Source organism: Tamandua tetradactyla, chromosome 6, assembly GCF_023851605.1.
Source record: "Tamandua tetradactyla isolate mTamTet1 chromosome 6, mTamTet1.pri, whole genome shotgun sequence".
NCBI lineage: Eukaryota > Metazoa > Chordata > Mammalia > Pilosa > Myrmecophagidae > Tamandua > Tamandua tetradactyla.
The window spans coordinates 59,802,184-59,814,747 of record NC_135332.1 but is presented as its reverse complement, the minus strand read 5'-3'; the positions used below and the strand labels follow the sequence as shown (position 1 = coordinate 59,814,747).

Genomic DNA, 12,564 nt, shown 5'->3' with positions numbered 1-12,564 from the left:
ATAGACTGGTTCATTCATTCATCCATCAATCCATCTACCCATCCAACAATTCTTTTAGGCTCCCACTCCTAGCCACATGCTGTGCTGCTGGTTGATGCTGTATATTTTCTCTGATGCAATGGAAGGAATGTGGGCTTTGGGGTAGGAGAGCTTGATGCTACCAAATCATCCTCCCTGCATGACTTCCTTTTACCCTGCAAATATTCGTCACTTGCTTACTATCTGCCAGACATCATTCTAGGGGCTGGAGATAAAGAGTGAACTAAACAGACACAACTCTTTACCCTCACTAAGCCCACAACTTGGGCAAACAGCCCTACTGAACCCCAGTTTTCTCATCTGTGAATTGGGACTCATGATATTGAATGAGAAAATGGATGGTGGAGCAGATGCTGTTGGCGCCTCAGCACTCACCATTTCAGAACATGCTGACGTCGTCCTTCTGCAAGCTTCTGTGGTTCTGTCTGAGGGCTCTCTCTTGGGCCACAGGCCAGGCAGACCCTCCAGCAATGACATACGGGAGTCCCTCTTCCCCAGGAGAGAGAACCTGGATGTTCTATACTCTCTTCCCGAGGTCCCCAGGAGGATTCAACCTCAGGGGCCACAGGGCTGACCTGCCCCATAATGCACCTTTCATTTGGCTTCCTTCCCTTCTCTGTCTCACTTCACCACTCTCCTACCAGTGTTTCCAGGAAATCATCTCTGATGTACTTTATAAACATCATTCTGTTTTAGGTCTGCTTCTGGGGGATCCAACCGGAGACAGAAGAGAACCTGGAGGTGCTGAGCACATGTAAAGGATTGTCCCTTAGATTCCACATAGAATTACTGTTCCAACCGCTTCCCTCTTCCCTTCAAAATATTTTGAGTGCTTGATACCTCTCCACTTAGCTGAATTTTAGAGAGGATGGACCTGGAATTCCAAAGCCCACTTTATCTGGAGACGCCAGGTGGACCTTCAGAGTGCAGGGTGGTTACATGTCCTACCTTAGTGGGCGTGCCAGTTTGAAAGGATTTATGCACCCTAGAAAAGCTATGCTTTAATCCTAATCCCATTTTGTAATGGTAGCCGCTTCTTCTAATCCCTATCTATCACTGCATGTTGGAAACTTTGATTAGGTTATCTCCATGGAGATGTGACTCACTCAAGAGTGGGTGTTAAATTGAATTAGGTGGAGACATGTCTCCACCCATCCCAGGTAGGTCTTGATTCGTTTCCTGGAATTCTATAAAAGAGGAAACATTTTGGAGAAAGTAGGAGAATCAGAGAGAGCAGAGAAGAGTGACAGAGCCACGAGAAAGCCACAACAGAAAATGTCACAGAACCATGAAGCAGAGAGTCCACCAGCCAGTGACCTTTGGAGATGAAGATGAAGAAGGAAAACACCATTCTGGGGAGCTGGAGAGATGACGCCGTGGTCGCCATGCGCCCTTCTAGCCAAGAGAGAAACCCTGACTGTGTTCACCATGTGCCTTTCCACTTGAGAGAGAAACCCTGAACTTCATCGGCCTTATTGAATCAAGGTATATTTCCCTGGATGCCTTAGATTGGACATTTCTATAGACTTGTGGAAATAGACATTTCCATGGCCTAAAAACTGTTAACTTGCAACTTATTAAATTCCCCTTTTTAAAAGCCATTCCATTTCGTGTATGTTGCGTTCTGGCAGCTATCAAACTAGAACAGTGGGCATCTAAGAAAACTTGGGGCTTTGGGGGATCAATTTACACTTCCAATACTGGGGCCAATGGGGTATCAGGGGGCCATCTCTACTTCCGAAATCATAATATATAGATTCTCTTTTATTCTGTCCTGTAGGAACATTTCTGGCAACAGGAAGATTTTCTAAAAGCATCAGAGTGGTCACCGGGGGTCAGTGCTGCAGCTGGCCCTGCTCAGGAGTCCGGGTCTGCCTGGGGCACCAGGAGGGGGTTGGCTCTTCTCAATGCCAGTCCCCAAATCAGGACTCTGTTACTGAGCCATGTACCTAAATCCTCCTGAATCACGCTATACTTGAAAAATTCCCCACGCCCAATACCTCTACCAAGTTACATTTTGATACTCTGTTCTTGACTAGGGTGGCAAACTCTAGACCACAGGCCAAATCTGGCCTGCCCTCCTGTTTCTATATGATCTGCAAGCTAAGAATGACTTTTACATTTTTAAATGGTTGAGAAAAATCAAAGGAAGAATATTTCTTGGTATGTGCCTTATAGACACAATTCAAATTTTTGTGTCCATAATTACAGTTTCATCGCAATACAACCACACCCATTGTTTTATGCATTGTCTCTGGCTGCTTTCACTCTACCCAAGGCAGAGTTGAGTAGGTGCAACAGAGGCCACGTGGTTCACAGAGCCTAAAACGTTTATAGTCTGGCTTTTTACAGAAAATGTTTGCCAACCTTCACTCTTGATTTATTTAAAAATGCATCCTATGTGATCTTTATACTTGCTATGATACTGTGATTCAAGTTTTTTTTTTGTTCAAGTTCCCCATTTGAAGAATTCCCTTAGAATTTAAAACAAGGGAAAAATGTGTTTTTTTTGAATTGGTCTTTTTTTCTTCTATTGAGTAATGTATATTATGTAACCAGCATATTTCCCTTTTTGCCCTGGTTGCTAGGATGCTCAAAACCAAATGGCATGTTTATTTATAGCAACTAATTACTTTGCATTGCTTCCTTATTTGTTTGCTCATTTTTTTTTTTTTTAAAGGAAAGACAGAGAGAAGGAAGGAAGGATAGAAGGAAGGAAGGAAGGAAGAAAGGGAAACATCTTTAAACATTTTCTTGTTTTATTGTATTTTGTTTTTCCGTTTTTTGTTACATGGGCTGGGGCCGGGAATCGAACCGAGGTCCTCCGGCATAGCAGGCAAGCACTTTGCCCGCTGAGCCACCGCGGCCCGCCCTGTTTGCTCATTTTTAAGACTCTGATTTGCTATTAAGGTTCTAGTAAGGTTACATCTGCCTGTTTCTGTAAGATGTTTATAATCCCTCCTTTCTTTCTCCCTTCCCCTCTTCCCTCTCCCTTTACTGAATGAGGTGGTGTGCCAGACAATCAAAATATTATGGGCCTGGTCCACATTTCAGGACCATGATTTCCATGAGTTTATTCCTAGTTGGGTTTGGAAGGAATTCCTTTAACTTAACACCTCTGGACTTAACGGGGGCCTCTCCTAATATTGAAGGGCAGTGTTGGTTAGTGGGTAAGACTGTGGGATTAAGGAGCTTGTGTGCCTGTGTCTTCTGTCTGACTGTCCCTGCTGCCCAGATGGAGGATGGAATGGGCTGTAGGGGTTAAAGATATGGAGCTGGTGTCAGAGACAGTGGAGCTGAATCCCATTTCTGCCATCACTAACTGTGCAACTGTGAGTAATACATGAGCCTGTTTTCTCATCTCGAGGTAGGGTAATATCCACCTCGTGAAACGGCTGTGACATTTAAGTAGAATGTGCAAGTGAAACGCTGCATACAGGCCCAACACAGTGAGTTCCTAATAAACTTTTCTAGCTCTGACTAGGGGGTGAGGAGCTAACTCCAGCTTTCCTGACCCCAGGCCAGTGCCCTGTCCACTAAACCAGGTGAAGTGTTTTTTTAATACCGGATAACACACTTGCATCTTAAAACAGGGGCCCCATGGAAACAGTAACTTCACCCAACAGGGAGACTTCTATGGTGGGATTCCAGGAGAGATGTTTCAGATGTTCGCCGGCCCCCTGTGCTCAGCCTGCCAATCCAGCCCCCTGGGGACTCTTTATCCTGCTTTTGCCTCAGCCACCCCTCTCCAGGAGTCCAGCAGGGCCTCACCTATGCATACGTATTGAGGACCTTCCAACAGAATCCTCCCGGTCTGAGAAGCCGTCTGCTCTCTAGGATTTAGACTGGGCTGAGATGGCGGCTCCCAGACTCCCAGCACTGCTGTGGATGTCGGGGCATTGGGCGAATCCTGGTTCGGAGACACATGGCTTGGGGAGCTTGAGAAGTCCAGGAACGAGCATGGGTTTTCTGGAGGAGAACGAGAGGAAAGGAAGAATCCTTTATTGAGCATCCCTTTTGTTTCAGGCTTATACATTTTGAATTCTCACAACAATCCTGTGAAACAGGTGTTACCAATTCTATTTTAAAAATCATGAAATGCTAAAGACACAATCTTATTCTTTTACTAGATGGTCTGAAACTCCTACTTGGTGGGGAGTACGGTGGATATTAGGTAGAATGATTTTGATAAACTGCTTAGAAATTTCCCCCTAAGTAACAACAAACAGTTACTAAGTAAAAACAAATTTCAAGTAGTGACAAATAATTACTAAGCGGCATTCTAAGGAGGGTGGGTCCTGTTTATTTCTGGCACTGTCTTGCTAGGTACAAAACTCACCAGGGCATGCAAGTTGGGGGCTGAGCAGAATTTCTCTGCCTCAAAGAGAAGGGAAAGGCCTCTAGGCATAGAGGAAGGGCAGAGAGAGAACCCTGCTGGGGTACCAGAAGAGATCTCCATTGGGAGACAGATGCTGTGAGTGGTCCGCTGAGTGATCTAACCCTCTCCTCCTGCTGTACCTTCAGGAGAGTTTACATTGTATGCTCAGCATCCTGTGTAAACAGATTTTTTTATGTGTTGTAAATTCTGTACAGTAGGGTTGGGAGCTGGTGTGAGGAGTGAAAACTGAGCAGTATGAAGGCTCAGACAAGGAAATTGAGACACAGAGGGATGAAGTGACACAGCAAAACATGGCAGTGTGAAAAGTGAGGGCAGTTGAGCTTGAATTTGTAACCACCTCTGCCAGGGCTTGGTCTGAGAAGGGGCTCAGGAGGAAGGGAAAGAGGCAAGGGGGAGGGGAAGGCTTGAGGTGGAGAGGGCAATTATTATAATAGCAATGGGTTGTTCCAGGCTCTGGCCCTGGCTCTGCCTCTGAGTGCTGTGTGAGTTTGGACTAGTGACCTGCCCTCTCTGGCCGTACTATACTGGGAAGAGGTGGCCGCTTTGATGCTAGGATGGGAAGAGGAAGTGGCTGAGGTTTGCAGCCTTGGTGGCTCAAGATAGGAGAGACTGAACTAAGAGAAGATGAGGAAGGAACCGGGTTGGGCTGAGGAACAGACTCCTCCTTGGAGCTTTCAGGATGACCTTGACTTCAAGGCTCTTCTGAGCTCCCCAAGATTATGAGCTGAGCTCTGCCTCGGCAGGGACTGTGTCACATATGGCACCCGGTGTGGGTGGAACTTATTGCCTGCCCTACGTGGGCCTCAGTTTCTCCATCTGTCAAATGGGCAGAGTTGCGATCGCAGTGTTGGGAGGTCTCTGAAAGATCGCTTGTGAGCCCTCTGCTCCTACCACCCCATCCCGGCTCCTCCGTCCTTCCCCTAGCCCAACTCTCCATGCAGGTACATGCTTGCCCTGGCGGGGATCCACGGGTTGATTCAAAGCCCCACCCCAGGCCCTAGGGCCTGCTCAGCAAGTCTTACCATTCCAGTTGTGTCTGGACGTGTCAGGCAGGTACGTTAAAGCCCTCCCCTGGTCTGAGTCCTGAGGGGTCTGCTGCTCAGGGCTGCAGAAACTCAGCACGTTGGTGGGGGTGGGCCGGCTGGGGGATTCCAGGTTGGGTGCATGTGGGGACCCTAGGAAGCAGAAAGCGTGGTCTGTGGGAAGGAGATGAGGAGGCTGGGGGCTTGTCAGGGGGTAGAGGCAGCAGCCAGGGGACTGAGGCTGGGAGTCTTCATATTAGGCAGGTCTCTTATCCCCCTGGGAGAGCTCAGGGTGAACCGGAAGCCTGCTAGAAGCCCCTCACAGCTACCTCTTCAGGCTCATCTGGAGAATGACAGGCACTGCCTGGCAAAAATGTCTGGGTCTGGGCTCCAAGACATTTGCATCACTGTCCTGGTTCTGACTCTCCCTTTGTAAGTCACTTTTCCTGAGCTCAGCCGCCCATGAGGGTGAAGAGCTTCTGCCTCCCAGGGCTGGGGATAGTAGTAACGGTGGCAGCGGCAGCAGAAATGTAAAAAGACTCTATTTATTTAGCACTTATTATATGTTAGGCCCCATGCTACATGGATTATTTCTTTTAACCTACACAGGGCCCTAGGAGGCAGGCACTGCTTTACTCACCCATTTTACAGGTCCAGAGGCAGGGAGTGGCAAAGAGACTTTCCCAGTGAGGCCGAGCTGGGACTGGAAACTGCTTCTGCCTGACTCCCAACTCTGGGCTTATAACTCCAATGCCACACTGTCCCCTCGCAAGCAAGTTCCTTGCTCAGGAGGAGAGTGTGGGACACCCACCTGTCCCTCCCAGGGCTTCTTCCCTTTCTGGCCCCGGGAGTGCTCCCTCCCAGGTGCTCTGAGGACCACACTGGGTCCTGGGAAGGCATCTGGATAGAAGAGGGCATAGAGCTCCAGAAAGGGACCCCAAGCGCCTGCTTAGCCTGGGGCTCAGGGTTCACCCCTCCCAGGGGGGTCCCAGGTCACTGCCCAGAGGAAGGCTTGGGATCAGAGGGTGGGGGTTTCAAAGGGGAGGATGGGGAGCTCTGTAGCAGGCAGAGGGCTGATGTGTACTCACCTAAAATCCGGTTCACCTCTGTCTGGGCGTGGGTGCACAGCCTGTCCAGGCCCATTTGCTCCCAGGTGTCGAGGACTGGGTCCCAGGCTTGCTGCTCCCCACACTGAGCTGCCAGGCGCGAGGCCAGCTCCATGCCACCTGTCTTCTTTGGCTGATCCAGGGTGGCATCGAAGGAGGCTTCTCTGAGCACCGTGCTGGGCAGCCGAAGCCAGATATCTTTCATCTCCTCCTCCTCCTCCAGAAGCTTCGGGTACCTGGCCAACTGCCGCTGGGCTTCACCGGACATCTCTGCTGCAGGGGACTTGGAGATGTTGGGGGGAGGTGAGGGGGTGCATCAAGCAGGCAGAGAAACATTCTCCCTTTGCCTTGGCCCCTACCATCTCCCAGTACAACTCTCCCACTGGGACCATTCCTCTGGCTTGATAAACTTCTGCTCAGATTTCCCAACCCAGTTGGTAAACCCCAGGGCGTGCGCCAGTAGATGGTGGTGGTGGTGGTGAGCTGGGGGAAACCTGGGGAAACCGGGGTGCTGGGGTGGGGTCCAGGGAGGGAGGGGAAGAGGTGAAAAGGGTTGGGAGGATGGGTGAATGGAGTGTGTGCGTGGCACTCACTGTTTTGTGCTCCTCAGTTCTTCCCTCTCCTGGGACCTGGGCTCCTGGCACCTTCAGGTTTTCAGAGTGCAGGACCCAGCTCGGACCTCCTCCTTCTTGGGGTCTTCTCAGAGCTAGCCTGGCCCTGGGACACCCACCAGGGAGAAGCGTCCTCTCTCAGCCTGAGCAGGAACCGAGCGGCAGAGAGGAAACCTCGTGGGGGCGTGGCCAGGGGAGGGCGGGACCAGGAGAGGCAGAGCAGGGCCACACCCCCAGGCCAGGCCTTTGAGCACAGGTGGGACGGGGGCGGGACTGGGGCAGCTGGGGCGGGACTGGGGCAGCTGCGGCGAGCCGGGAGCGGGCCACCCAGGTAGGCAAGCGGAGCCCTGCGGCCCTCACCTGAGCCTGCGGGCCGGGCCTGTGCAAACTCTCTAGGAAGGTGGACAGCGTGTCCTGTCCGGGCAGCTCCTGATTGGGAGACAGTGTGGGCCAGGGAACACCTCTCCCTGAAAATCCTGGATTTGGGGGCTTCCCAAGCTCCATTGCGCCCCCTGCTGTGCTACGAGGGGCACTGAAGTGTGTGGCCCAGGTGGGGGGGGGGGGGGCGGGGGGGAACGGGGACGAAGCCCAGTGCTTGGCTAGTAACATTGTCTCCCGAAAGAGGAACAGCCCCTGGCTTGTCGCAGGGAGCTGAGATACAGGCTTTTTTTTTTTTGCAAAAGAGGCAGAGTTTAGGAACTCCAGCTTAAGCATGACATTGCCCAACTCATTGTCTGTTGTGCAAGAGCATCAGGAGGTTATGGAGAAACCCTGGCCCAGGCAGGAGGCAGGTTTCCGGAGCTTCCGCCCCCTGCCTCCTTGGACACTGGATCCTTGTGTGGCCGATTTATTTGTCTGAGCCTCAGTTTGCTCATATATTAAATGGGACACCACAGATTTGCAGAGAGGAGCAAATTAAGCAAAAGCTCTTAGTAACCTTTAAAAATGTTATATAACTGTCTTTTTTTTTTTTTTGGTGGCCAATAAGCAACCTAGAACATTCTAACAATGAGATTTATCAGGAGCAGAAAGCACTACCCTCAGGTGTCAGTGGGATTTAAGCCCTAAATGAAGGATCCTGAGACTGTCTGTGTGGTGGGGAGATTGGCATGGAAGAGGGGGCTCCTAGAATTCTGGATAATGTGGGAAACCCCCGGCCTTGATGGTCAAGGCCAGGCCGAGAGAGGCTGAGAGGAATAGAACAGCAGCAGAGACATGCTTTCCAGTACCTGTCTCCTGGCCCACCTCCCCAGCCAAGCAGAAAATTTGGCTGCCTGGTCACCTGCCCCCATTTCTGTTTGGGTGTGTCTAAGCCTGTGGAGTGAGCATGTAAGCTTCACTGGCCTTGAGCTACCAAGCATGGGGTTTGGGAATCCTGGAACTAAACCTTTAATCTCAGGATAATCCACAAAGCCAGGAGAGGCCCAGGAAAGCAAGAGCGCTTGCTCAGATTACACTGCAGGTCAGTGGCCAAGCTACGGCTAGGAGCAGAAGCCAGATCTCGGATTCCCAGAACAAGCTTTTCTTTTTCTAGAACATTCCATTTAATTCTAGGACAGCAGGATTTGGAGAGAAAGACATGGAATTTGGAGTTAGAAGGCCCAGCTCTGTCCTTAGCAGTTTTGTAATCTTGGGCAAGTTATTAAACTAGCTGAGCCTCATCTATATCTGTAAAATGGGGCTAATAAGGCCTATTTCATAGGCCAAATAATGCATGCAAATGCAGTAAGCACAGTGGCTAGAGCACTTAGTGGGCTCTTAATATAAGCAAGTCTTTTAAAAAAAACTTCATCTGTCCAAATCTTACTCATTCTTTAAGGGCTAACCCAAATGGTACTTCTCCCACAAAGCCTTTCCTGCTTTGATCTACCATCCCACAGCTTATATCCTAGGATGGCTTGCAGCTCGCCACCCATACCTGGAGGCCAGGTAGTCCAATGGGAAGTACAAGGGCTTTGGACCTGGTCAGCCTGGGTTCCAGCCCTTAATCTGTCACTTGTGTGACTTGGGCACCACCTGCCTCTCTGTACTTCATCTGTAAAAAGGGAATTCCCATCCCAAGTGGTTGGGAAGGTTGAATGCATAAATATGAATAAATGAATGAATAAGTGAATGAATAAATAAATATGCCTAACACGGGAGCTGGGACCTAGCTATTAGGGCAAGTAAACACGTTACCTGGTCCCTTCTCCTTCTTTGCAATCATGAGTTCCTTGAGGACCAGTACCAAGTTTTGTCTCTAGAAAAGTAGCTGCCTTAGCCTCCCTTCTGCTAAAGCCAATACACTAGGTTGCTTTAAACAACGGAAATTTATTGGCTCACGGTTTTGAGGCTAGGAGAAGTCCAGAAATCGAGGTGCTGGCAAGGTGATGCTTCCTCCCCAAAGATTGTGGGCTCCCAGGGCCAGTTGCCCATGGTCCTTGGTCATTTTCTTTTCCGTCACATGACATCGCACATGCCAAAGCCGTGTTCTTTTTCCTCTGGGTTCCATGTGCTTTTGCCTTCTTGTTCTTCTGAGTTGGCTTCTCCCTGAGACCTCTGTGAAGCCTTCAGAAGCAGGGCTGGGATGGAGACTCACCCTGCTTCACGTGGCCACATCATCACTAAAAATAACTTCAAAACGTCCTATTTACAATGGGTTCATACCCCTAGGAGTGGATTAAGAATAAGAACACAATTTTTTTGGTGGGGTACACAATTCAACCTGTCACAGGAGCACAGTGCTTTGCACAGGACCAGTGTTCAGATTAAAGGTTTAATTGAATAGTTGCAACCATTAATTTAATTTCACAAATAATACATGAACATAGTGTCATCGTTACATTCAAGCAATACAGACATTGCTTCTCCCACCTTCCCAGTCCCAGGCCCTTCCATGGAAGTAACTGTTCACAGTACGTTGTATGTCCTCCCAGATCATTCTCTGTGCATTTACACACCCACACACGTGCGTGCACCCTCATATCTACATAGCTGCACTTTGTAGTGAACATTACACAACATTCTTAAGTCTTTTTTTGTTATATCGTACTTGATATGGACAGAAGAATCCTGCAGTGAGCATCCTTGCACCTGCCTTCTGGGATAGTTGCCGGCGATAGAAGCTTAGTGCAGAGCTCATGGGTTAGAGGCCATGTACCTTTTACACTTCACTCCTTTGGGGACCTCATCCCGTCCCCGAGCCTTAATGCCACCTCTTCTAGTTTGCTAGCTGCCGGAATGCAACACACTAGAGATGGATTGGCTTTCAATAAAAAGGGGATTTATTTAGTTAATGTATAGTTCTTCAGAGGAAAGGCAGCTAACTTTCAACCGAGGTTCTTTCTTATGTGGGAAGGCATAGGGTGATCTCTATTGGCCTTCTCTCCAGGCCTCTGGGTTCCAACAACTTCCCCCAGGGTGATTCCTTTCTGCATCTCCAAAGGCCTGGGCTGAGCTGCGAGTGCTAAGATGAGGTATGCTGAGCTGCTTGGGTTGTGCTCTCATTTAAGCACCAGCCAATTAAATCAAGCATCATTCATTGTAGCAGGCACGCCTCCTAGCTGACTGCAGATGTAATCAGCAACAGATTAGGTTCCCATGCCATTGGTTCAAGTCTACAGCAATAGAACTAGGCACCTTCACCTGGGCAAGCTGACACCTGAACCTAACTACCACACCACCCAAGGGCTGATGACTCCATCTATAGCTCCTGCCCAGACCCTTCCCCTGAACTCAAGGCCCTTTATCCAATGGCCTCCTCAATATCTCCAAGTGGGCGTGTCCGGCTATCTCCAGTGCAACACTTCCAGATCTGAACCCTGATCCCACCACCTCCGCCCACTCCTCCAGCCTCTTTTTCAGTTATTAATAACTCCATTCTCCTTGCTGCTTGGGCCCCAAATGCAGCGGTCATATTTGACTTTCCTTCTTTCGAGCCTCCCATCCATCTGTGAGCAAGTCATCTTTTAAATATATCTGGAACCTGGCACCAACAATGAGTGCCCTCCCCGTCCAGCCCACCTTTATCTCTTACCCAGAGGGTAGTAATAACCTCCTAGTTGCTCCCCCAGATGCTCTGATGTCACCCCTTTACTATCAGTGCCCAGTCCTATGGCCAGAGTTAACTATTTAAAGCACTTCTCTGTCCCAAACCTTGCAATACTCCTGATTTCATTCTGAATAGAAGCCAAAGTCCCCACCGTGGCTCATGAACCCGTACATGATCTGTTCCCTGTTGTACCTTTGACTTTAGCTCCTGCCCCGTCTTCCTTCCTCCCTCTGCTCTGGCTCCCCTCATCTCCTTCCTCTTGAACACCAAGAAAAGACCCACCTCAGGGCCTTTGCACTGGCTTTCCCAGCCTCTTGGAATGATTTCTCCGAGAGCCAGAGAGCTTGCTCCTCCCCTTCTATAAAGAAGCACCCCCTACTCCCACTAGCTCCCTTACCCACCTTTAGTTTTCTCCATTACACTATCACCACTGGACGTTTTTGTTTATTTGTTTATTGTCCATCCCTCTACCCCCTGCCCCCCACCCCGCATGACAATAGATTGTTAGTTCCCTGAGGCCAGGGACTCAGCCTATTTTGTTCATTATCGTATCACCTGCTCGTGTAGCAGTGCCTGGCCTACAATATCAGCACAATAAATGCAGCACACATTGAATGTCTGTTGAACGATTTCCTGTCAATTCTTCTAAACAGCTACTCGTCCTGACCATTAGATGGCACTCAAGTGCTTTCTGTGCATTTAAACAGCAGGGAATTTGGTGGCGGGAGGACCCATCAGCGCTCGCCCTCTGAGACCGGATTTTCAAAGTTTTGTGCCTGTTTCTGGTGCTTTGGGGCCTCATCCCCTTCCTGATGCTTCCGGGGCTTTGAGGAGCACACTCAGAACCTACTTTTATTCAACTAAATGTCGTGTCTATTAAAAATTAACTTCATGTCTCACATTCATCCGGGTAAAGTGACATTTTCTTTTTCTATTCAGATACATGTGACATGAATCCAAACCTGGGTCATTTCTGGAATTTGGTCTCCTCGAAATTTTCCTCTTCCCAGAGAGTTCTGAGGGTTTCCCAGGGATTGCCCCGAGGGCTTCTGAAGTCCCTGTTTCCCCTCTCGTTCCCTGCAAAAAACATAATTTATGGCATTTGCACTAGAACATGACCTCTTAGTCTGAACATTCTCCTTGGACTTTCTTAATTGTATTTCAGTCTCACCCAAGAAGAATGATCAGTTCCTGCCTTACATGCATAAAAGGACTCACCAGGGGGCCCTCCTAGGGCGCTGGCGCCATACCCCAAAGTCTCCGCCCTAGAAGGAAAAAATCACCTGCAAATTTTTAGTAAAGCTTTTTATTTTGAAATTATTTCAAATGCATAGAAAACTTGCAAGAACAGTGCAGT

General features: G+C 49.2%; 1 protein-coding gene across 1 annotated transcript in view; it reads right to left on the bottom strand.

The window, feature by feature from the left end:
- NLRP1 (NLR family pyrin domain containing 1) overlaps positions 1 to 7,338 on the bottom strand; it is a 41,907-nt gene extending 34,569 nt beyond the window's left edge. The window contains exons 1-4 of the mRNA XM_077165631.1: positions 7,160 to 7,338; positions 6,549 to 6,849; positions 5,461 to 5,613; positions 3,811 to 4,008 (exon numbers count right to left, since the gene is read on the bottom strand). Coding sequence (XP_077021746.1) covers positions 3,811 to 4,008; positions 5,461 to 5,613; positions 6,549 to 6,834 — 637 coding nt within the window. The 5' untranslated portion in view covers positions 6,835 to 6,849; positions 7,160 to 7,338. The remainder of the gene's footprint in view (positions 1 to 3,810; positions 4,009 to 5,460; positions 5,614 to 6,548; positions 6,850 to 7,159) is intronic.
- Positions 7,339 to 12,564: the final 5,226 nt, after the last annotated feature.